This window comes from Spermophilus citellus (genome assembly GCF_964194105.1).
Source record: "Spermophilus citellus genome assembly, chromosome: 2".
Taxonomy (NCBI): domain Eukaryota; kingdom Metazoa; phylum Chordata; class Mammalia; order Rodentia; family Sciuridae; genus Spermophilus; species Spermophilus citellus.
The window spans coordinates 33,838,830-33,862,103 of NC_138183.1; the positions used below are offsets into that span (position 1 = coordinate 33,838,830).

The 23,274-nt window shown below is 54.7% G+C and overlaps 1 protein-coding gene across 2 annotated transcripts in view; it reads left to right on the forward strand.

The window, feature by feature from the left end:
- Window positions 1-13,385, forward strand: part of ANKS6 (ankyrin repeat and sterile alpha motif domain containing 6) — a 49,059-nt gene extending 35,674 nt beyond the window's left edge. The window contains exons 14-16 of one of the 2 annotated variants that reach the window (XM_081278841.1): window positions 2,365-2,481; window positions 7,709-7,805; window positions 11,189-13,385. In XM_081278841.1, coding sequence (XP_081134967.1) covers window positions 2,365-2,481; window positions 7,709-7,805; window positions 11,189-11,238 — 264 coding nt within the window. In that variant the 3' untranslated portion in view covers window positions 11,239-13,385. The remainder of the gene's footprint in view (window positions 1-2,364; window positions 2,482-7,708; window positions 7,806-11,188) is intronic. The other variant, XM_081278842.1, reaches the window with a different exon arrangement.
- The last annotated feature ends 9,889 nt before the right edge of the window (window positions 13,386-23,274 follow it).

A 23,274-nucleotide genomic window follows, 5' to 3' on the forward strand; every position in this document is an offset into this window, starting at 1 on the left:
GGTTTAATCCCCAGTACCCAAACAAAAACAAAACAAAAAAACAAATGAAGAAAACCGTCACCAAAGGCCATGTTTGGTATGGTCCCATTTATGAAGCGCCCAGAGCAGGCCAACCTGCAGAGCAGAGCAGTGGTTGCCAGGGGCTGGGAGGGGGAGATGCTTGGGGTCCAGGGTGACAGAAATGATCTACAGCTGACTATGGCCATAGCTGTGTCGCTAAAGGTCACTAAATTATATACTTTAAGTGGGTGAGTTACGTGATGGGTGAATTCTATTTCAATAAACTGTTGGAAAGTGTACTATTTTAGCCCAATAAGACTCTTCTGCAGGCCCACCGGCCACCCGGTCATAATCCCTGGCTCAGAAAGTTCTGGTGCCCAGGGCAGCACATGGAAATCATTGTCCTTATAGTGCCCATTGTGACAGCCACTCATTGTCCCCAGAAAGGTCCAGACACAGGGAGGTGTTTGGGTTTTGGTTAACAGGTAGCCGGTGCAGGGTGCCCCTCCTCGGTTTGCCTTCCGGCTGCATCCTGCCTGCCATTGCCGCCTCCTCAGCATCTGAGACTTCAGTGACTTTTCTCACTTCCAAGAAGTCTCTCCTGGTGCCCGGGGCTGCCTGCTTTTGCTTGAAATGCTCCATGTCTTCTCGGTGTGGGCCGGGCACACACCCCACGCACACTTCCGTCTCTTGAGGTGCTCGACTCTGCTTTGTGAGGTGACGCTTGTGATTTCCTGGCTTCATCCCCATTTCTCCAGCTGGCATGTTGGGGATCGCCTGTCACTCATCATTCAGGGGTATCATTCATGTCCAGGGCAGGGCATGGGGCTGAGTCCCACTGAGATAGGAAGCTCTCAGAGGTGGACGGGGGAGGGCAGGCGGACCTCGCTGCTCTGCAGCTGTTCTAACCCGCCATCCACCGCCTCTGAGCTGGGCCTGCGGTGCTGCCATGGGGGGCTGGGAGCTGCTGGCTGGAGATTCCCGTGCCTGCTGGGCCAGCGTGAGGTTGGCTGGGACCTTGCCCGGTCTCCCCGTCTCCCCGACACGGGCTGCCCTTCTCAGGAGCCACGCTCAGCTGTTCTCTCTGGGCAGTTGAGCTGGTTCGCACTGGATGGGAGGGGGGTTGGCCTCTGTGCAGAACCACAGCCAACATTTCCCTTGGAGGCTGCAGTTGTCCCTCGCCTGCTCCTTGTCCCTCACCTGCTCCTTGTCCCTCACCCTCCCCTCCAGCCCACTCCCCACAGCTACACGGACACTTCTTGTCCCTTGAAGTGAATTATCAGGGACAGCACTCTTCCCTGGTTCCTAGTGCTGGTGAGGATTTCTCCCTGTTGTTACGTACATAAGCTCATCAGTGAGAATTTGGAAAAGAAATTAGGTGACACGTGTTCTCGTCAGAATGAAACTGAAGACGGTAATTTTCATTTTCCTACCTGTATCAGGATGAATTTGATTTGGTTACATGTATTCAAAAAATATTGGTATCTTCACAAAATAAGAGTTATTTCTGCTACAAAAAAGTTTGGAGGTACGTCATCTAGGATCCTCCTAGCTCTCTGCTCCACACACTGAGGTATCTGGCTGTTGTCCCCAGAGCTCAAAGTGGCTCTTAGAACTCCAGCCATCACATCCACATCCCATATGCAGGATGGGACATATAGGATTGACTTTACATGGGGGTGGAGACCTATTCTCTGTCCCCTGTTTCTGAGGCTCCACTGTTCCAAATGCAGGGGTGCTTGTTTCTGCCGAACCACTTTCAACCTTCCCTCCACCCTGCCCAGAGGCCCAGAGGCCTGTTAGCCTTTTTCCTGAAGCAGAGTCCCGGGGCCCAGGCAGGCTGAAGGGCTGTTAGAGCTTCCCGTAGAAACCGGGGACTGTGCAGTTTTGAGGCACTCTCGTGGCATCTCTCCCTTGGTTCCGTGGCCTTCTCTATTGATCCTGCTTATTATTCTGTCTTTCCACAGTCTGCACCCCTCTTGTCCTCCGAGGGGGAAGCGGGGTGAGTAATGCCCACCACATTCTTCTCGCAGCCTCCGGTGTTGCCAGAAGCGCAGCCATGTCGGAATCCCCTTCTAACAGCAGGACCTGGCACAGACAGACCTTGCAGGCTGCCCAGGTCCTGCCTCAAAGATGCTCCTTGGTTTTCCAAAAATATGTCTGTTTAGAGAAGCCAGGAGCTGAAGGGGGTTGGCTTCTAATGTTTCCAACCAAACTTTAAGCGTGGAGTCCAGAATTGGAGGCAGGGAGTCAGGATGGATTCCCCACTAACAAGCACTAATAGCTCTCAATCGTGACATTCCTGTTGAAGTTGGAGAATAGTGTGGCCCCAACAGATGGCAGCGAAGCCCCTTCTCTTCCCAGGTGGACATGGAAGCGTTCCTCACGCTCACCGATGGCGACCTGCAGGAGCTCGGCATTAAGACAGATGGATCCCGGCAGCAGATTTTGGCAGCCATCTCTGAGCTGAATGCAGGCAAGGTATTGTTCCCAGTCTTATTTCTCTCTTGTTCCAGGCTTCCAGAAGCTTCAGAGGGCTTCCTGGGACCTTCTTGGTCTCATTTTGGCTCCTCTGGCATATCTGACGGAGGATGGCCCCACTTGCACAAATCCCCAATCTCCCAAGGTGGCCTCCTCCCTTTCCTACCTGTGAGGTTGTTGCTCCTCAGATTCAGCTAAAACATTCCCTTGAGTAACCAGCCCAGTGGTGCACGCCTATAATTCCAGGAGCTGAGGAGGCTAAGGCAGGAGGATCGCAAGTTCAAAGCCAGCCTCAGCAATGGAGAGGCACTAAGCAACTCAGTGAGAGCCTGCCTCTAAATAAAATAGAAGACAGGGCTGGGGATGTGGCTCAGTGGTCAAGTGCCCCCGAGTTCAATCCCTGGTGCCCCCCTCCAAATACTGATATTCCCTTAGGTGACTTCCGCCCCCAGGAGCAGGTGTGGCCTCGGGAGCAGTTCAGGGGAGCCTTGGCTCACACAGGCCCTGAGCCCGCCTGACCTGGCCTGGAATCCTGCTCTGAGCACACTCTGCTCTGAGCCTCACTGTCCCCATCTCTCGGGGTCCAAGGGTGGACGTGATGGGGTTGTCACGACAACCAGAAAGCCCAGCAGGACGCCTGGCACACAGAGCTGTCCATCACGGCTGTTGATATCGATCCCCGTCAAGTTTCTGTTTCATCTCCTTTAAAGCTGAGGATCAGTGGCGCCCCCACACCCCGACCAGAGGCCCACAGAAACCCAAAACAAAGGGGCCCCAAACTCAAGACCAAAAGGGTGGATCCCGCTCCTTTGTGAACATCCATGTGGGTGCTGCTGGGCTCCTGGCCCTGGCCTGTCCCCTCCTAGTGAGTCGCTGCTCACAGTGGCTTTCCCACGCTCGCCCTGCCAGCTGCCTGCCTGTGGGACGGCAGGGCCATGGCTGCGGCCTTGCCGGCCTCCGTGTCCTGCCGTGGACATCTCTGCCTCGTGCCTTTCCGCCTTTCCCTCCCCGTTGTCCTGGGGCTGGGCTCCCTGCTCTAGGTCAGGGCAGAGAGCGTGATGGTTCTTTCCGTGTTTTGCTGGATTAAGCAGGAAACATTGAAGGGACGTCCTGCCCCGGCTGCAGGTGAATCTTCATGTAGCCCTTTATCCTGTACAGATCACTCGCGTCCTCAGCGGCCCTCGCCACAGCGCCCAGCCCGCCCCCCCACCAGCTCACCCTGTGTCCCCTGGTGAAGTGCCATCTGGGCGGGGCCGGATGCTGCCCACTTGTGTGCCAGTGGCCAGTGGAGGACAGAGTCTGCACCTGTCTCTGGCCTCTGGCTGCCACCCTTTCTGCTCCCTCCCAGCCCTACCCGGGCTGCGGTGGTTGTGACTGTTGTTATTGTGACCTGCCTGCAGGTGATGGGGTGACCCTTGAGGGTGATCTAGCGAACTCACTCGGGCATTCGCAAGGCTGGGGCTGTGCCTTCTGTTTGGTACCAGGGATTGAGCCCAAGGGTGCTTAACCACAGAGCCACATCCCCAGCCCTTTTTTATATTTTATTTAGAGACAGGCTCTTGCTGAGTTGCTTAGGGCCTCACTAAGTTGCGGAGGCTGGCTCTGAACTCGATCCTCCTGCTTCAGCCTCCCCAGCCACTGGGATCACACCCAGCACCCAGAGGGCTGTTCCTCTTTTACTGTTTGTTCTTTCTCTTCTGAACAGTCCTCACCTAGGCCCTGACAACTCACTTTACAGGTAGGGAGGCCAAGGGTCAGAGATGGGCAGTGAGCCGACTTCAGACCCGTCGGTTTCTGCTCCACTCCTGGATGGGGAGGCCAGAGGAGGGTGAGGTAGTGCAGAGGTTGCTGCAGGTGGGCAGCTCTCTGCTGTCAGGAAGTGCATCAGCCAGCCACCTGAACCCCAGGTGGCTCACAGGGGGCGGTCAGCCAGGCACGGAAGTTTTGGAGCATGGATTTATTCGGGGAAAGAGCCCTGCCTGGCCTGGGTCTGTTGAGAGCAGAACTGCAGGAGCAGCGTGGTGCTGTGCCCGGGGCCCAGGGCACACTCACTCATGTGAGGCCACGGAAGCTGCTGAGGCTGGTTCCAAAGCAACTTTGGAAATCAAAGCACAGAGAGATGGAGGAACTTGCCCAGGGTCACACAGACCAGGATTGGAAACAGTTTGTGTCTGCCCATGTGTGCACACAGCCCTGCCATAGCTACCGCAGGCACACAAAGGAGAGCGTTCATTCCTGAGGGAGCTCTCGACTCTGTGGGGACTGGGAAGGCGGAAGCTGGGGAGACATTCTGAGGAGAGAGCAGAGGCTGAGACCTGAAAGAGGAGCCAGAGTCAGTAAGGGGCCTAAGGGCAGAGCAGACCAGGCTGAGGAGCACCTGTGCAAAGGCCTTGTGGTGGGAGGGTGTGGCACCTTCGAGGAACTCACAGAGCAGTTGGAGCACAGAGAGCAAGTGGGCCAGAGGGTGCCTGGGGAGCCCTGAGCTTCAGATCCCTCTGCAGGGTTTTGTGCCAGATTCTTTTTTTATTTTAATGTGGCTGAGATAAATTGGGATCTTCAATTTTACACCCTTCTTTCTTTAACAAGAAATCTACGCAGCTACTCGTGTCACTGATCTCTTTTTAATATATTTGCCTGGATGCACTCAAATTGATTTTGTTTTCAAAAATCCTTCCTTATTTGGTATGTAAATACCCAAACTTTGTAGAAATAGTGCTGCAGGGGACAGCTCTGGGCATAAGACTTTCTGAAGATCTCCCTGGAGTAGCCGTAGAACAGATCCCTGAGCCTGAGAGCCTCGCTGTGTACACTTCTCCCTGAACTTCTTTCCAGAAAGCACCAGGCGCGCCCCTGGCTGTGGTGTGGGGGTGGGCTCTCCTGCAGTCCCACCAGCATTGAGAACGGCAGTTTGTTTTCAATCATTATAAATTTGACAGACTAAACAATATACCTCGTTTTCATTTGCATTTCTTTAAGTACTAGGTTAATTGAATCCTTTTTTTCTATATTTAATGGCCTTCGTTTGGGAGGGGGGCTTGTTTTTTTTTTTTTTTTACTTTTGAGAATTTTCAGGCAGGGCCTTTGAAATCAGGGATTTTTTAAAGGGAAGCTATCTGATTGTCTTGGGTTGGCTTTGGACGCGGAGTGATTATGGTCTTTATTATCTACAGCTCCTCCTGGGGTCAGGAGGCAGTGGGCAGGAAACCCGTCTCACCCTGACCTCATTTCTCAGCAGTTATGGCTCAGGTGGTAAATAATGAAGCTCTTGCTGTCCCTGCTTCCCAGCCCTGTTCATTATCTCAGGCGGCACTTCATAGTCACCCCCGAGGTTGCGCTCACCCCATTTTGCAGATATTCAGTGGAACAGGGGCGGGTCTGGATGCCACTGTGCGTCACTGGTGGTTGGGGATTCCAGGCCTGCCCATGGCGCCCTGCAGCCTGCAGATTTCTGTGGCTGGAATCCTGGCACCTTTACCAGCTTATTGAAGGTGATCTGCAAGGATCAGGGCACATGGGCAGAAGCTTGCCGCCCTCCCAGGGGCGTGGGAGGCCTGGCCACCACAACAGGTCCCTGCACAGGGGTCTGGAGAGGGGCCCCTCTAGGCTGTGGGGAGGGTATGAAAAAAAAAAAGCCAGATGCAGTGGCACACGCCTGTAATCCCAGCAGCTCGGGAGGCTGAGGAAGGAGGACGGCGAGTTCAAAGCCAGCCTCAGCAATGGTGATGTGCTAAGCAACTCAGTGACACTCTGTCTCTAAATAAAATACAAAATAGGGCTGGGGATGTGGCTCAGTGGTTGAGTGCCCCTGAGTTCAATCCATGGTACCCTCCACCAAAAAACAGAATGAAATTTTAAAAAAAAATTATTATTTTTTTTGAGTTTTGTAATTTTGTCTTTTTTAAAAATTGATTTTATTTCTTTAAATATACGACAGTGGAATGCATTATAATTCTTATTACACATTTTGTCTTTTTTGTTTATTCTTTTTAGTTGTACGTGACAGTAGAGTGTGCTTTGACACATCATACATACATGGAGTATAACTTCCCATTTCTGAGGTTGCACATGATGTGGATTTACACTGGTCATGTATTCGTATATAAGCATAGGAAAGTTATGTCCAGTTTATTCTGCTGTCTTTCCCATTCCCATCTTTCACACCCCACCTACTGTGAGTCAGCATCCTCGTGTCAGAGAAAACATTCAGCCTTTGTTTTTTGGGGATTGGCTTATTTCACTTAGCATGATAGTTTCCAGTTCCATCCATTTACTTGCAAATGGCATTAATTTCACAAATACTCCATTGTGTATTTGTACCCCATTTTATTTATCCATTTATCTGTTGAAGGGTTCCTAGGTTGGTCCCATAGCTTAGCTCTCGTGAATTGAGCTGCTGTAAACATTGGTGTGGCTGCGTCACTGTAGTATGCCGATTTGAAGTCCTTTGGGTATATACCGAGGAGTAGAGTAACTGTGATGGATCCATTCCAAGTTTAAAGTCTGGGCTCATTCTGTGGACTTTTAAAATTTTTTTGCCTTTTTACTCTCAGCTGAGATCATACATTTTTAATTTGCTTTGTGTTTCGACCATATTTATTTGTTGACTTAGAAATCTATGCTGACTCCACCCTGCTGCCTTCCAGGAGTAGGACCTGCCTGCCTCCTCAGCCCACACAGGTCCCACGTCCATAGCACCCATCTGGGTCACTGATATGGTCCCATTTTATAAATGGGGAAACCAAGGTCCAGAGGGATGGGGTGTCCTGCTCAGGGTCACCGGGTAGTAATGGGAGAGGTGGGATGTGAACCTTCTCCACCCCTGGCTCCTGCTGCCTCTTGTCCTGGAGTTCAGTGGACTTAACTAGAAGCATCCACATCTGTTTCCTGGGGATAGGAGACTGTGGTAGGGCTGCCGTCGAACTCTCTGGAAAGACACAGAGACAGGCAGGGAGACAACCCCCCAGACAAGCTGGCCCTGCCCCACCTTGTCGGGGGGCTAAGGACCCCTGCACCCTGGGTCCTCTCCAGCCCCGGCAGCGGGGAAGTGGCGCCGGGGAGAGCCTGGCTTGGCCTGTTTTTTACTCAGCGTGGGACTCTCTTAATTAGGTAATTTATTTCCCCCAAGACGCCCGGGGGCTTTTCAGGTATGAGCGGAGCATTAACCACACTGTGTCAACTGAATCCTTGGTTAAAAGAGTTAACGTGTCTGTTTCCATCCCCTCCACAGGGACGCGAGAGGCAGATCTTGCAGGAGACCATTCACAACTTCCACTCTTCCTTTGAGAGCAGCGCCAGCAACACCAGGGCCCCCGGCAACAGCCCCTGTACGTGATGCTCCTTGTCGCTCCTTGCCCTGGCGGTGCCGTGAGCCCTCTGTGCCCCCGGACCCCTGCACGTGGCCAGGGCCCTGCTTCCAGCAGCTGCCCTGTCTCCACTGAGCCCTGTCCTGTCTCTCCCTCTGTGGGACGTCCCTCCCCGGCCCCTGCTCACTGGTCAGGATGCCCCTTCTCACTGGTCGGGATGCCCCTTGCTGTGAGAGCTTCCCCCACACACCTACTACTGTCCTGTGAGGACGGGACCGTCCAGCTGTGTGCTTCTGGTAGGCACATGGCTTCACTTGGTGGCTCAGAGACCCAGCTCCTTTCATTGGTGCCCTGCCATCCCTGGGAGCAGAGGCCCTGCTTCTGGCTGCCACAGAGGGACTGGGGTGGTGGTGACAGGCAGATGGCACAGCCTGCATGCCTCTGCCTTGGTCATTCCTGCTCATTCCCCTGGCCCTGGTCAGCACATGGGCCCACTGGCATGCAGAGGAGGCTGGGGACATAGCTCCAATGGCTTCCCGGCAGCACTGGGCTCTGGGAAGTGGGCATTAGAGCCTCCACCTTGTCCTTCCTAAGGGATGCCTTTCTCGACGCCCTCACACCCACAGAGCCACTCCTGCTGCTGCTGGGGTCCCTGTGCACGGAGTGTCCCTGCTCTCCGTGGCGACAGCACGCCACGGGCATTCAGGGGTCCACGTCCAGCGCAGATTCTCCAGCACAGAGGCAGCGCTCCTGGGTGGGGAGGAGGCTCGGTGCCCATTCCTCCTTGTCTGGCCTTGGCCAGGACCAGGCTTGGGATGCACCTGGCCACCTGTGTCACACAGGGCAGTCCACCTGCACATAGAGACAGGAGATGGAGGCGTCACGTTGTGGAGGGGCTTTGGGACTCCAATTTTCTAGGCAAAGGTGTGAAGAATCTGAAATTTCTTCTACACCCTGTTAATGCTGTTTCCCAAAAGTGGATTGGCTCACGTGTTTTTCTACCATGTCATATTTTGACTATAAAAATCCAGTCACTAGATTATACGCCGGGTGCCATGTATGCAGAGACCAGCCAGGGCCTTCCACCCTGGCGGATCTTGACAGGCAGGAGGCCTCTCAACGCTGGGCCCCGGCTTCCCAGTAAGCAGGTAGAGAGGAAAGAGCTTGTGCTAGGGCTCAGGGTCAGGGTCACACCCAGCTATGCCCTGGCCTAGTGTGGCAGGGACAGGTCATTTGGCCTCTGGGCCAGAGCTCAGACTCCGGTGCATAAAGTACTTGGTTCACAGAGTTCTGATGCTTACCATGAGCTGTGCCAGGCCATCTGTCACCTGTCCCTCCTCTGGCCATCACAGCCCAACCCCCCATGCTGTCTTTTGGAGGCATTTGTCACCACACTGCCCAGAGCCTCGTGATTCTCCCCTCTGCCTGACCATCTGCCGAGTGTCCTCAGCCCCCACCTCAGAAGCCCCCTTTCCATAGGAACAAAGACAAAACATCTTGTTTCAGCCACTCAGACAGCTGTATGGAGGGTCCTGAAAGGGAGACATGCTTATTGAGACCTGTCATGTGCCCAAGCTTCTCTGCATTGTCATTTGTCCTCACTGCCACCCCAGAGGTTGCCTTGTTCAAACCCATTCTGAACATGGGGACGCAGATTCAGAAGGAAGGAAGCTGCTCTTGTCACCTGCTGTAGAAGGAGGACCTGGCGGGCCTCCCCCTCACTCCTGTAGACTCCCAGACTAGACACACTGGTGACTCTGGCTGGCGTCTTCAGGGTCACTGCAGGTCCAGGGCTGTTTGCCCGCAGTGACGTGCCTTGAGGCCTCGCAGCTCCTCTTGCTGTGGGACTTCTTTTCTGTCACCCACGTACTGATGCAGAGTCACTCAGTTGAGTTTGGTGGAGCACCTGTGAAGCACAGGAGTGCAGCTGGGTCACCTTCTCAGAGGCACACCTCGCCCTGATCTGCTGACCCTCGACAGAGCAGGGCTGGCCACCCCCCCACCCCCCAGCACATGGAAGTTGAGGCTCTGGGTGGCTCGTGGCTCGTCGGCGCCACTGGACTCAAGGTTTTCCTCCCAGACGGTTTGTGTCCTGGTGGGGAGAGACCCCGGTCCCCCTGCCTGGGCCCTCCTCCCTCACAGTGGTCCAGCCGCCTCCAGGAGGCTGTTCCCCTCCCCAGGACCTTCACCAGTGTTTCCCAAAGTGTGCTCCTTGGGGCACCAGCGTGGCGGGATGTTAGTGGGTTCTTTGTGAAGAGAGATGAAGGGGACGTGCGTGTGCCCCAGCAGGTTGGGTTCAAGTGCAGCTGCTCTGCCTGCAGCACACTAGGCCTCCAACAGGTCACTAGCTCATGGCCTTCTCCACGCTTCTCCAGGTACCCTTGGGCAGCACTGGGGAAGCCCTGGGCACTCAGGGCCTCAGCCAGGTCGGGGTCCCTGGGAACCACCTCTCCTCTCCACAGATGTGGCCTGTTGGTGGTGGGACACCAGGGTGAGGGAGTCTCCTGCCTTTGAGCAAGTGGGGGCCCTGCTCAGAGGGCTTCTGTCCTAGGGTCTCCCCTAGAGTGGAGCGCGTCCTGCTGGCAGATGCTGGGTGTCTGAGGCCCTGCTGGCCAGAGGAAGGCTCCCGCCACTTCAGGTCCTGCAGGAAGTTGGCCTTGCCATTCATTCACAGGAAGTTAACTGAGCATCTACCCTGGGCCAGCCCTAGGCTCGTGCTCTGGATCCATAGAGGAAGACTCCTCTCGGCCCTCAGGGAGCTGTAGTGCTTGAGAGGAGCCAAGCGCAGGAGCAGAACTCTTAGGGCCCTCACAGGAGCCAAGTGACAATGGTGTGTGCAGTTCATGGCACAAAGACAGCCCTCTCTGAAGGGCCCAAGCTCGACCTGGGCAGGCCCTGGGCGGGGAGCTGGAGCTGGTCCTGTAGGGCAGTTCTGGGCACACCAGCAGGCAGGGAGGGGAAATGGCATCCCAAGCCAGGGACAGTGCTACACAGACGGCAGACACCTGTGAGGGTTACGTATTGTCAGGGAGGGGGGTAAGTGAGGTATTTGTCTTTCTGATTTTCGGTCCTTTGGTACATGTAGAAGCAAAGCATTATTCTGGGAAGAACTGATGCAGAGGCAGACCTAGCCCTGGCTTGGCTCAGCCATTTCTCATTGGGTATTCAGGCATTTTTCTCCATCTCGTTGAGTCTCAGTTTGCATTTTGGTTACCAGGGTCTAGGCTGTCCCCAAGGGGCTGGGAATCAGATAAGGTGAGAAAACCCTTTTCACCCGGGAGCTGTGCAGACGAGAGGAAGCTCCAAGATGGTTGCACATTTTCATCTTCCTTCCTCTCTCTTCCTCTCCTCCTCTCCCTCCTTCCCCCTGACCCCTTTCTTCCCTCCCACCTGTCCCTATACAGCCATAGCTGGGTGGGTGAGACCAGAAGAAGCAACCTCCGGCAAGAGGTAGCAGCAGCTTTGATGGCTCTGCTGGCATCAGAGCCTCAAGGAGTGGAGAGTCGTCCGGTGGATCCCTGCCCTCCGGCTGGAGCCTGTGTCACTGGGATTCCTGGCAAGGTGGACAGAAAGAAGGAAGGCTGGCGCAGTCATTGGAGCCGATCCAGCAGGCAGAGAGGGAACCTCATGATTGCTCCTGCTGTAGAGACACCTGAAGACATGGTGTAGGCCGGGCCCACAGCTGGACCGTTGTGGACATCCACCCTGAGCTGTGCACCCAAGTAAGCGCCACCTGAGGGACCCTTCCTGAAAAGACTCTGCAGGCCAGATGAAGGTGACATCTGCAGAAGGTGGAGCAGCCTCCCGTGGCCACCCTTGTGCATTCGAAGCAAGTTAATCGTGTCTTATTAACCCGTGGGTCCTGCTCGACCTGTAAAGAGACCTGGTGTTTCCCTAATAAAGTTGACACCCATTCCACAGGCCTGGCTCAGGGCGGTGAGCTCCTCCCAAGTGAGTGGGGGGTGGTCCCCCACCCTTGAGAGTTCTGCACTTGATGGGCTCACCAGGCCCCCTGCTGGCCTCAAGGTGCTCTGCTCCTCTTAGAGTGGACTTGGGCCCACCTTCCCTTCAGCTCCTCGGCTGAGAGGCCAAATGGATGGTGGGCCACAGAGCTTGGGAATGACAGAGGGAAATAGGTGAAGAACCCCCAGGGTGAGCACAGGACGCCAGTGTCTTCAGGTGACCCCCGGCCGCCCCCCCCCCCCCCGGGCTGGCTTCCCGAGGCCACAGGTGCCCATATCCTGTTGGACCTCAGGAGCCTTCTCACCAGGGCTGATGGACACAGGGCCTGGCCTTCCTCACTGAAATCTTGTGGTGGCGGGTGGGGGTGGGGTTTGGCCTTGCCCCCAGCCCTCACCCACTGTACCCAAAATGCCATTTGGGGGGCCTAGAATAGGTTCCCATCTTCCTCATGTCAAACGTTTCTTATTGTTATTTCCATGTAGGATTTTGGAAGGTTTTCTTGTGCCAAACTGTGTATGTTAAATAAGGGTGGGCTTGTCTTCTGCCTTTGTGCATGTGAGAGGTATAAACGCGGCTCAAGAGTTCTCCCAGCAGTAGCTGTTAGGGTGCCAGCCCCCGGGTTGCCAGGAGCTTCTGGGAATTGCCTTGCCTGGTCCTCACAAGAACCCCCTGTGACTTACAGCTCCCTTCTTTTCAATTTGAGGCTCCGGAGGACACTGATAGCAACCAGCCTCACCCAGGACAAGCACAGCTAACAAGGGACACTTTGGTTTGAGTGCAAGTCTCCCCTCCAAGTTCACCGTGTCTTCGTGGGTCTCAGTCCCCGGTCCCTCAGTCCCTGGTCTCAGTACTCCTAATGTGCCCAGCCCCAAGGAGCATCAGGAAAGCAGGGTGGGGTCTGGAGGAGGGGAGTGAGGCCCTGGGCCCCAGAGGTCAGAGCAAGGGAACTGGGAGGCTGTGGGCAAGAGGCCAGCTGCCCAAGAACACTCCAAGGACCAGAGCTGCTGGAGGGAGGCATCCCCCAGGTGGTGCCAGAGTCTAGGAGCCTATGCCAGGGTGGCCGGAGAGGAAGCAGGAGATGTGGGTGAGGAGTGGAGCAGGCAAGTGGCTCCACACACCACTACAGGTGGAGTGAGGGCGGCGGTGAGCTTTCCTGACACTGAGTTTACTCAAGTACAAGGGTGGCCTGAGGCCTTGATCCTGATGACCTTTCTTGTTGGGCAGGGGCAGGGGGCAGTGACGGGAGTTTTAGTTTTACAAATGTGTGAAGTTGAAGTCTGAGAAGCACTTCTGGGTGAATGTTGAGGTCCTGTCCAACCTCTTGACTGTAGAAAAGCTATCATGGGAAGGGGAAGTGGTTCTTCAATAAGTTAAACAAAAGCCAGCAGTTCCCCTCTCCAGTGTATGCTGCAAAGACATGAAAATCGGTATTCAAACAAGGATTCGTCTGTGAATGTTGATGGCACAGTTCACAGTCGGCAAAAGGTGCAGACAACTCCTATCCATTAATGAATGAATGGACAAACAGGTGGTCTGTCTACAGAATGGAGCATTATTTAGCAAAAAAAACCCCGAATGAAATAGGGGCTGGGGCTATAGCTCGGTGGTAGAGTCCTGCCTAGAATGCAGGATGCACTGGGTTCGATCCTCACCACAACATAAAATAAATAAAGTAAATAAAGATATTGTGTACGTCTACTACTGAAAAAAAAAAAAAAAAAAGGGAATGAAACACTGGTAACATGCCACAGCCTGGATGAACCTTGAGAACCTAAGCAGAAGAGATCAGCCACAAAAATCTTCATATTATGTGACTCCATTGATGTGGGATATGCAGAATAGGAGACTCCACCAAGGTAGAAAGCAGACGCAGGCTGTCACCAGCTGAGGGCCAGGAGAATGGGGGAGTGACTGCTAATGTGTGAGTTTCCTTGAGTGTAAAGAAAATTCTAGAATTAGATAACGGTGATGACTGGACAACAGCAGGGATGAACAGAAAGCTTCTTACTTTAGACATGACAGTGGTCATGAAGCTTCATGTCCCGGGGTGTCACCACAGTAGAGCAGACCTGGAAGGTCACCAGAGGACATGGCCAGCCTTGCACCGTCAGCCTTGCTCACCTAACTCGTCAGCGGAAGGGCTTGTGCCTGTTCTCAGTGGTCCTCTCCTTCCTGTCCACGTGCCCCCTCTGGTCTCAAGTCAGTGTCCCCAGTGAACGCTTCACAAGAGCCCGGAATGCGGTGGGCCCGGGTCTGGTGAGGGACAGGCCATTTGGGATGGGAGGTCTCCCGGGCTTTGGGTCCGTGCGTGCCCTGTGCCCTCTGGCCCCTTCTGCAGGCCGCCTGTCTCTCCGGGCCGTGGAGCCCAGCTGCTCCTTCGCCCACTTGCTGCTCTCAGAATAACTGTCTCCACTTTCCTCGCAATGGCAACCTCTCGGGCGGAGGAGAGTTTTCAGAAGCCGGCCATGGCAGGGACCCGGGCTGCGCGGCGGACGGAGGGCAGACAGTTCCACGCTCGGGGGATGGCTGCGCTGTCTGCACCCCTGGCCCTGCCCTTGCTCTCTTCCCGAAGCGCTGTCCTGCTTGTCCCTTCCGCTGAGGTGTCCGACCTCAGGCCAATCCCTAGGCTGCAGGCTGATCCCCTCAGGGGCCCTTCCAAGGGCCCACTGTGGCGAGGATGCCACAAGGTGAGGCCGTGTTCCTGGAGGGGGACCCTGCAGTGCAGAGGGACCTGGCAGTGGGGGCTGCAGATGGCTTTGGGAGCCAGAGGGCCAGGCTGACCTGAGTCCTCACCAGGGGCTGAGGTCAAGGACCTGAGTCGGAGGGACCCCTCCGGGAGTTGACACTCAGGGATGTAGACATCCTCAGCAGTGGGCGACCATCAAGGCGCGGGGGAGGCCCCAGCAGGTAAAGCCAAGTCCCCACCTTGTGCTCCACGGGCTGGTGTGGGACTAGCCACATCGCTCCGCTTCCTGGGCCCCCTGACTCGTTTTTTCTCTCACTGTGCCATCTGGGCCAGGTCATATGAACTCCTTGTTATCAGAATGGTGTAACTCAGCACACCACACTGACCGTCCCAGAGTGAGTGGCAGTCAGGGGAGTCAGACCAGGCTGCTGTCCTTCCCCAAGTCTGCACTTCCTGTTCTTGACATTTAATTCCGATGTCTGAGGTACCATTGGTGCCACCCAGTGCACAGAGGGGGAAAGTGAGACCCAGGGAAGTTGAGTGACCTGTCTAACACTACTTAGTGCACCTAATTCACTCCATGAACCACATTATTATATAAAGAAAAACAGAGCAAAGAAAGCAAGAGTTGGGTGGGGTCAGGCAAGGGGAGCAGAGGACAGGCCAGTGTTGGAGCTATCATGCACTTCAACAGGTCACTTAATAGATATGAGTCACACCAGTTATTTTTGAATAAATTTCATTTTTACTTTTAAAGAATTGCACAGGCCCTTATCAGTGAGTGTCTTTTGTCATGTAGAGTGTAACAGGGACATTTTTATGTTGAGATCCCATAATCAGGCTCACCTTTCACGAGAGCCCAGTCTGCGTGCCAGAATGTGCGGGCTGGGGGACAGAGGGGCCCTTCTGACAGAGACCTCACACCTGGAAAAATCTTCCAAATGGGCTCCCCGTGGGGCCACTAAGCTTCTTGAGCTTCCTCCTGATGTGCACATGGCTCTTTGCAAGATGAATCATTCATGACCCTCGCTGGGAGTCCTGTGTTGGGGCTCAGGCCTGCAATCCCAACCACTCAGGAGCCCGAGGCAGGAGGATCCAAAGTGTGAGGCCAGCCTGAGACCCTGCCCCAAAACATAGAAAGGGCTAGGGATGGAGCTCAGTGGTAGAGTGCTTGCCTGGCTGGTGTGAGGCCTGGGCTCCATCCCCAGCCACACACACACACACACACCTGCTCTGTGTTCTCCTAGCTGCAGCCACACACACACACACACACACACACACACACACACACACACACACACACCTGCTCCGTGTTCTCCTAGCTGCAGCCTTACCACTCAACGTATGATCAGTGGATAGGCAGCTTTGGCACGCCCAGGGCATTTGTAAGAAGTGCAGGCCCTCCAAGGCCCCAGGGGAGCCGGGCACGTACCACAGCAGGGTGAGAACCAGTACTCTCATGCATGTGGGCGCTCCCAGTCGCCCCTCCACAGAGGGTTACATGAATAGTTAGGGTGGAACTGAGCCTCAGTCAAGCTTCTCTGGTCTCTGCCACTCTGTTAGTGTTTCCCCTGGTTTCACATGCATATTTATTCAATTTTCTAATCCATCCAGAGGTTCTGTTGTTACCACCCATTTTATGGAGGAGGAAAGTAAAGCTCAGAGAAGGCAAGTAACTTGCCTAAAGATGCCCTGTATTGATCTAGGTCCAGGGACCCTACGGATTGCTCACCGTGAAGCAATCCTGAGCAGAGTGGACGGTCTGCAGGGGAAGGAGATCCCTGTTCATCCTGGTGTAGTGGACCCCACGTGAGGTCCTGAGTCCTAACATGGCTTTGGGTCCTGTGGACACCACTGAGGGCTGAGAGCAGCTTGCCCTGTCCCCGAGGCCCCGTTGTGACCGCAGAGGCTGCTGGCACGGCTGAGGGCTGAGGGGTCGGGAGCTCGGGAGCATGGGAGTCTGTGAAGTGCTGGCACTTGTTACTTAGGGGTGCTCTTCTGGAGGGACCCCGATGGGGTGGTGGAAGAGGAAGAAGCTTAAAGAACAGGGAAGTTGCAGTAGGTGGAACTCTAGGGTTGCCATGGGAACCAAGCGCCAAGGCTGATGGAGGCAGGAAATACCATCTGGTTTGAAACACCAAAAAGCCTCCACTCACACTGGACTTATTTCTGTAAACAGCAGAATTAACATCATCCTCCAGCAGTGACGTCATCCCACAGCAATCTGGAGATTCTTTGTCATTCACCCGATGTCCGTGGTCCTATATGGACAAAGTCCGTCAGGAACTCCTCATTCATCAGCCCTCGCATCCCAAGAAACGTGGACAAGTCACTCAGGAAATCTGAGCTAAAATGGAAGAAAAATGCCCATCCCCCACCCCTTGTCAGGCTTTGCAAGCACCGAGGGGAGGCTGGGAGTGACATCCAGAGACAGCAGAGGGGAACCTGGGGTCCCAGTCAGCCCCAAAGGTGGACAATCAATCACTCAGCATCTCATCTTTTTGTGTCTAAGTTATGTGATTTTTAAACTGGCCCAGAATGGGATGGTGCTTGCCCAGGTCACACAGCAGACCAGTGTCAAAGCTGACGCTTGCACCTAAGTCTGTCCCCTCTAAGTCACCTCTCCTCCGCTCTGATACTTGTTCCAGCCTCACAGTGTGGCTCCCCGGAAAACACCAGGCCTGGGATTTCTCGGGCTCCCCATGGGCTCTGTGAGACAGAAGGAACACATTTCATGAGTCCACCTCCCAGCGACCTGACACTGGGAGGCAGCAGATTGTTGTTTTCTTAGGAGAAACAAGGCTTCTGTCAAACACAGGAGCTGAAATCAATCAGGAGGAAAATTTAAAAACAAGAGGGCTGCGTCCTTAAGTTTTCCAAACCTAGAGGAACATTCCGGTTTCTTTGCAGCTCCACAACATAGCAGAGGTGTTGTCATGATGAGGACTTCATCACCCGGGCTACTTGGAATCATTTAAGGAGAGAGTACCGCCGGGAACGTAGGCCCATTCCATGTAGCTGTGCTGTGCAGTCTTGCTTGCCCTCTCTGAGCCCTCTTTCCCACATGCACGGTAAGGCACTTTGAGCACCATTTTGGAGATGCCTTCCAGCTCAAATGTTCTGTGACTTGATAGCCATTTTCTAAGAAAGACTTGGGAGCCACTGCTTCTGGGGCCACCTGGTGCCTTGTTTGTCCTTCAGCCAACACAAACCTGAGTTAAGAGGCGGAAGTCCCAGGCCTTTCAGCTCCCTGGCCGTTGAGACCCGGGAGTTTCCTTGGAATGAGGCTTGAAGGGAATCAGCCTCTCTCCAGGATCAAGGGAGGGGGGCATCTGAGATGTTGTCCCCAGGCAGCCCGAGATCCCGGCTTCAACTGTCACCTTAGGCAAGTGGTGCCCCAGGGTGGGGATGGCAGAGCCCTTGTTCACAGCTGGGCTCACTTCAAGTTGCCCCGTGATGCCCTCCAACACCCACGCCGTGCCCCCCAGCACCTCTACCCTGTATCTGCCACAGCGTTTGGGCAGCTCCAGCTCCCGCCTTGGGAAGAGGGTCTGTGGGGTGGACAAGCTCCCCACCCCCAGAACCCAGGAAAGCCTCCTTCCTGGGAAACGCCCTCCCCCACGTCATGGGCAGCTGCAGCTCTTCCCTTTTGCCCTGGGGACAGGCGAGGTCCTCCCCGCCCTTTCCACCTGCTCGGAGCTATAGGAACCACTTCAGAGCCTTCTCAGGGGACCCCTCAGAGCCTCGGCAGCCAGGCTGGAGGTCCCTGGGGCTGCCAGCACTGCTCAGCTGTGAGGCAGGCCTGGCGCGCACCATCGGTAATTTCTAACCTGGTGCCCAGAGCAGGGAAAGACCAAGGGCAAGAGCCAGGGTCCCCAAAGCAAGTGACTGCTCTCAGCCTGAGAGCAGGGGCCTAGCAATCCTGGGTGTGTGTGTGTGTGTGTGTGTGTGTGTGTGTGTGTTTGTGCTGCTGGAGAACAAACCCAGGGCCTCTTGCATGCTGGGCAAGTGTCTTCCACTGAGCCACACCTCAGCCTCCACACCAGGCTCAGTCCTCCCCATCGGAGTCCAGGGGCTAGTACTTCATCTTTCTGAACCTCTGGATTGCTCAGTCTTCCCACCTGTAAGATGGGAATAAGGAGTCTTTGCTGTGGTTGGGAGGATTACAGAAGGAAAGCCATCTCCCCCCCCCCCATGCCTGTCACACAGGAAGTGCTTCAAACTCTGTACAGGTCACGAAGCACTTGCGTTTGCACTCTCCAATGGAAGCTTCTGAAGGACAGGTGGACCTGGCAAACCCCACGTTCAGGCTAGGGTGACAGGGAGGCCAGGTGAGGCGACTTGTAAAAGGTCATTTGGTTCCACCAAATGTCAGACTGGCCTGTGACGCACATCTGAGTCCATGGCTCTTGGGTCTCATTACAGATGTGAAATGAATCACTTTGAGAGCCCTTTAAAAAGACGAGGGGACTGGAGATGAGCTGAGGTGCGGCACCTGGGGAGGGCGAGAGCTGAGAAGTACCAACTTCCAACGTCTTCCCGACTTCCTGTCCCTGCAGTTCCCGAGAGGGACCCGGTGGGAAGCCAGCTCTGTTCCCTGCGTCTTTCCTTCGTCTTCTGGTTGCTATTTCTAGCCGAGGTGGTGTTGGTGATGACAGTGTCTAGTATGTGCTCTGGGAAGTTGACATCCCAGAAAACGAAGTCTCCGTGTGGGATGAATACAGGCCTGGGAAACGGGCAGACAGCAGCCATCTCCCAGGGACAACCCCTGACAACCGGGCCCAGAGGAAAACCTGGAGAGCAAACCAAGGTCCTCTCTCTTTCTCTGCAGTTATGGGCTGAGAGTGGCTGTCCAGGAAACTGACGTGGTCAGTGGGGATAGACTTCTTGACAAGGCACAAGAGGTACAAGTAAAGCCCGGTGCAGGGGTGCACACCTGTAATCCCAGCGATTCAGGAGGCCGGGGCAGGAGGATCACAAGTTCAAGGCCAGCCTCAGAAACTTAGTGAAGCCCTAAGCAACTCAGTGAGACCCTGTCTCTAAAATAAAAAATAAAAAGGGCTGGGGATGTCACCTAGTGGTTAAGTGCCTCTGGGTTCAATCCCTAGTACCCCCAAACAAACAAACCCACAAGTAATAATAATAGATCAGGCTACGTGAGGGTTAAAGATGTTTTCTTAAATGAAGGACACAGAGCGAACAGACAAGGCACTTGCAACATCCAAGTCTGACAGGGGTTGGCAAGGGCTGCACAACTGGCTGGATGATACAGAAATATTCGCAGACCAAGAAGAGGTCTTGGGGAGAAGCAGAGAGAGACCAGCTGACGAGCATAGGCAGAGACGCTCTCAGTGCCCGTGAGTCAGAGCAACGCAAATGACAGTGACGAGTCCATTTTATCCCCTGGGTCTCACAGGAGGGAAAGGAAGAGGGCGCTCAGGGCCGGAGGGAATGTGGCTCCCGTGGCTGCCAGCCTCTGGGCAGCAGCCAGCCTAGCCCCGCGACTGGGGGCATCTGCCACGTGTCCGCCCCAGGCCGCGTGCCCTCGGGTGGGTTCTTGTTCCTCTCTGCTGCACTCCATCGTGGGGGTCTGGTCCCTGCAGATGGCCTTTCCAGGGCTTGTCAGCGCAGAGCTGTGCCAGCTTGGGGTGGGCCCATCATGGGAGGAGTCTGGGACTTCTCGTTCCACTGCCTTGGTGACGTCCCTTCCCAAGAGATATCAAGCAGCAGACTGCGGGCCGGCAGGAAGCCAGGGTGTCTCCTGCCACTCAGCCAGGGTGTCCCCTCCAAAGGCCAGCTCTAACTCCCCAGGTCAGCCGTGGGCCCAGCTTCCCGGGATCGCTCTCCTCATTCTGCCCCAGCAGCAGGGGGCGCTCTCCTGCTGATACTAATGTCCTCCCATCCCCAAGTAGCATCTCCATCCTTCTACGCCCCGAGGAACTTGATCCCGCCTTCAGGCCCTTGTGTAAATCCTTCATGGTTCTGTTTTCTGGTTAGACTGATTGATCCCTGGGATCCGGCAGCCCCAACCCTGGACACACACACCCGAGAGAGACTCCTGCAAGTCCCTGAGGAAAGATGGACAAGGACACTGACAGAGTTGTTTGTGAACAGGGAGAGACGGAGCTGTGGAGCCTCCCTGCTAGAGGAATGAATCTTTTATAAGGTCAGATAAGTATGTGACATGTGTCAGGCACACTGGAGGGTGGAGAGGAAAGGGGACCAGGAATAAATGGGAAAGCAAGACAGGAGTAGGGCCTGGCCCACGAGAGGGAAAGAAACGGACACTCGGCCGAGAGGAGGCAGGGAGGGGAGGCTGCGGTCCGAGCAGAGGGGCAGCATGGAGGAAGGAGCACGAAGTGGGGTGTGGCTGGGCCCAGGGTCTGTGCTGAAGAAGAGGCTGGGGTTTCTGGGGGCCTCGCGAGCCGCACTGAGCGCTCTGGACTCTGCCCTGCAGAACCAGAGGAGGCCAACCACACTCTCCTAAAGCTCTCTGCAGCTTCCCATGGCACAGATGGGAAAACTGAGGTTCAAAGAGGGGCAGGGAGTGGCCCAGGGCCACACAGCGGCAGGACTGGTCCAGAGCTCGGGATCCTGGCTCCTGTTTAGGGAAAGTCCTCTTCTTTCCTGTCCTTTCTGTGCTGAGAACTGTGCTGGCCCTGGGGACCTGGCCCTTGCCCTCGAGGAGTGCCACTATGGGAGGGGACAGGCACAGTCAAGTGGACCCCGTGTGTGGTGCGATGGTCTGTGACGTTGGTGACCCTGAAGGACTGTCTCTGGGCATCCCTGCTGTCTTAAAACCCTATCCCCTTGTCTGTGACTTGCTTTCCAGAAGAATATGATGGAGATGACCCTTACTGCCATTTCTGGGCCTAACCTTAAGGACACCTGTGAATTTCACCTTTGCCCCCTGGGGCCTCGGAGCCACCACATAAAAACTCAGGCTACTCTGCTGACCACCAAGAGAGACCGTGTACAGAAGCCATAGAGAACCCCAGCTGTCCCAGTCTCCCCGGGGGAGCCCAACCTCCCACTGACCTGCCGACAATGTACCCACATGTGTGACCCCTGGCAAGACCAGCAGAAGAACTTCCCAGCTGAGTCCAGCCCAGGTTCATAAGCAAAGTGTTTTGTTATTTTAAGCCTCAAATTTTGGGGGTCAGCTTGTGACCAAAACAGGCAGTAGGAAGCGCCTGTTGAAAGGGACAGAGTGGGCTGAGGAACAGAGGGAGCAAGGAGGAAGGAGGAACTGTCCTGCAGGGGAAGTTCCGGAGGGTGAAGAGGGCGAGTCTTCAAGTGAGCTCCGAGGACTTCCGCTGGGCCTGGCCTGGGGCTGGCTGCCCAGGAGATGCAGGGGAGGACATGAGCTGGCAGAGATGGCTCTGGATCTCAGCAGGCGCGGTGCTGGCTGGGCAGGGGGTCTCAGTGCCTGTAGGGGGATTGCTGAAGGGCTGGGGACTCAGAGGAGTTGTCCTGGAGGGGGAAAAAAAGCCTTCACAGAAAAGGCGGAATTTAATTTGGGCCCTCAAAAGCAAGTGGGCTTTTGAGTTGGTGGGAAGAGCTTTCTCAGTGGAGAGTTTTGTGTGGACAAAGCAACACAGAGGTTGGGGTGTTGGTCCTGCAGGGATCAGAAGTGCCCAGGGCCAAGCGGAGAGCAGGTAATCACAATGAGGGACCACAGTCATGCCCTCCACTTGGACAAACCCTCCACACTCCACTTACGAGGAGATGTCTTCAAATGGAAGCAAGCCCTGGCAACTCTGCTCTGTGAGTTAGGGCGGACCCCAGCCCCAGATGAATGAGATGTCTCCCAAGGTAGCTCATGTTATCACCAGGAATTGGGGGACAAATAAATCCTTAAGAATAGATACAGAACATTGATTTTTCATTGATTATGATATAATTTCCGTGCACACTAAAAACGTAGACTTTTGGCAAGAAATACTTTCCTGAAAGAGGGAGCAAAGATATTTAAGAAGGTGTGGCAGGTGTCAGGTCCCTTTTGATGGCTGTCAATCATTGAGAAAGGCGGGCCCTTTGGCCATGACTGACGGTAGGGGTGGGAGGGGGAAGTCATGAGGGAAGGCTCTGGAGACTCCCAGACTCAGGGGAGAATTCCAACTTTGCCCCTTTGTGGTTGCAAAGTACTAAGCACAGCATCCAGCATATGGTGACGGTTTAGTAGTCTTTATTGCTAACATTGCTCAAGACAGACTGTCTTCCACCCAATATCAAATGAAGAAGCCAGCGTCTTGGGTACGCCCAAGTGTCAGTATGTTGGGAATAGCCTGCTATTCTAGGGCTTTCCTTTGGCTCCCCCCTCATTCCTTCCTGCACCGACACACCAGAGGCACAGAGATAAGAGGGTGGAACTCCAGACCCCCATCCGGATGGTTTCTTAAGTAAGTCAACTGACCCCCTTGGAGATGCAAATGGCCTAGAACAGTGTCCTGAGAGCCAGCCAGCAGCAGGGGACCCTGGCAAGACAAATACAAAGAAAGGTGAGGCGTCAAGTACCCACTTTCCACAAAGGGAAACAAAATAAAACAAAAAAGTTAGAAAATCAATAGCTTACTTACCCTTGACGCTGTGATATGATGGGAGAGATCGGCTGAACCCCTAAGTTCAGTTTTTCACTTTCCCTGGGCTGCCTTGGGCGAATCACTAGCCCTCTTTAGAACCCCATTACCTCTTCTGAGCAATGGGCATGCAGACACCTCGAAGAATTATTAATGTGAGGGCGATGGACACTGCATTGCATGGAACTAGGAATATTAGCTTTGGGGGTGAGGGACATGATCCTTGGTGCCTTGCTTGGCAGAGGGAGCCTGCAGCTCTAGT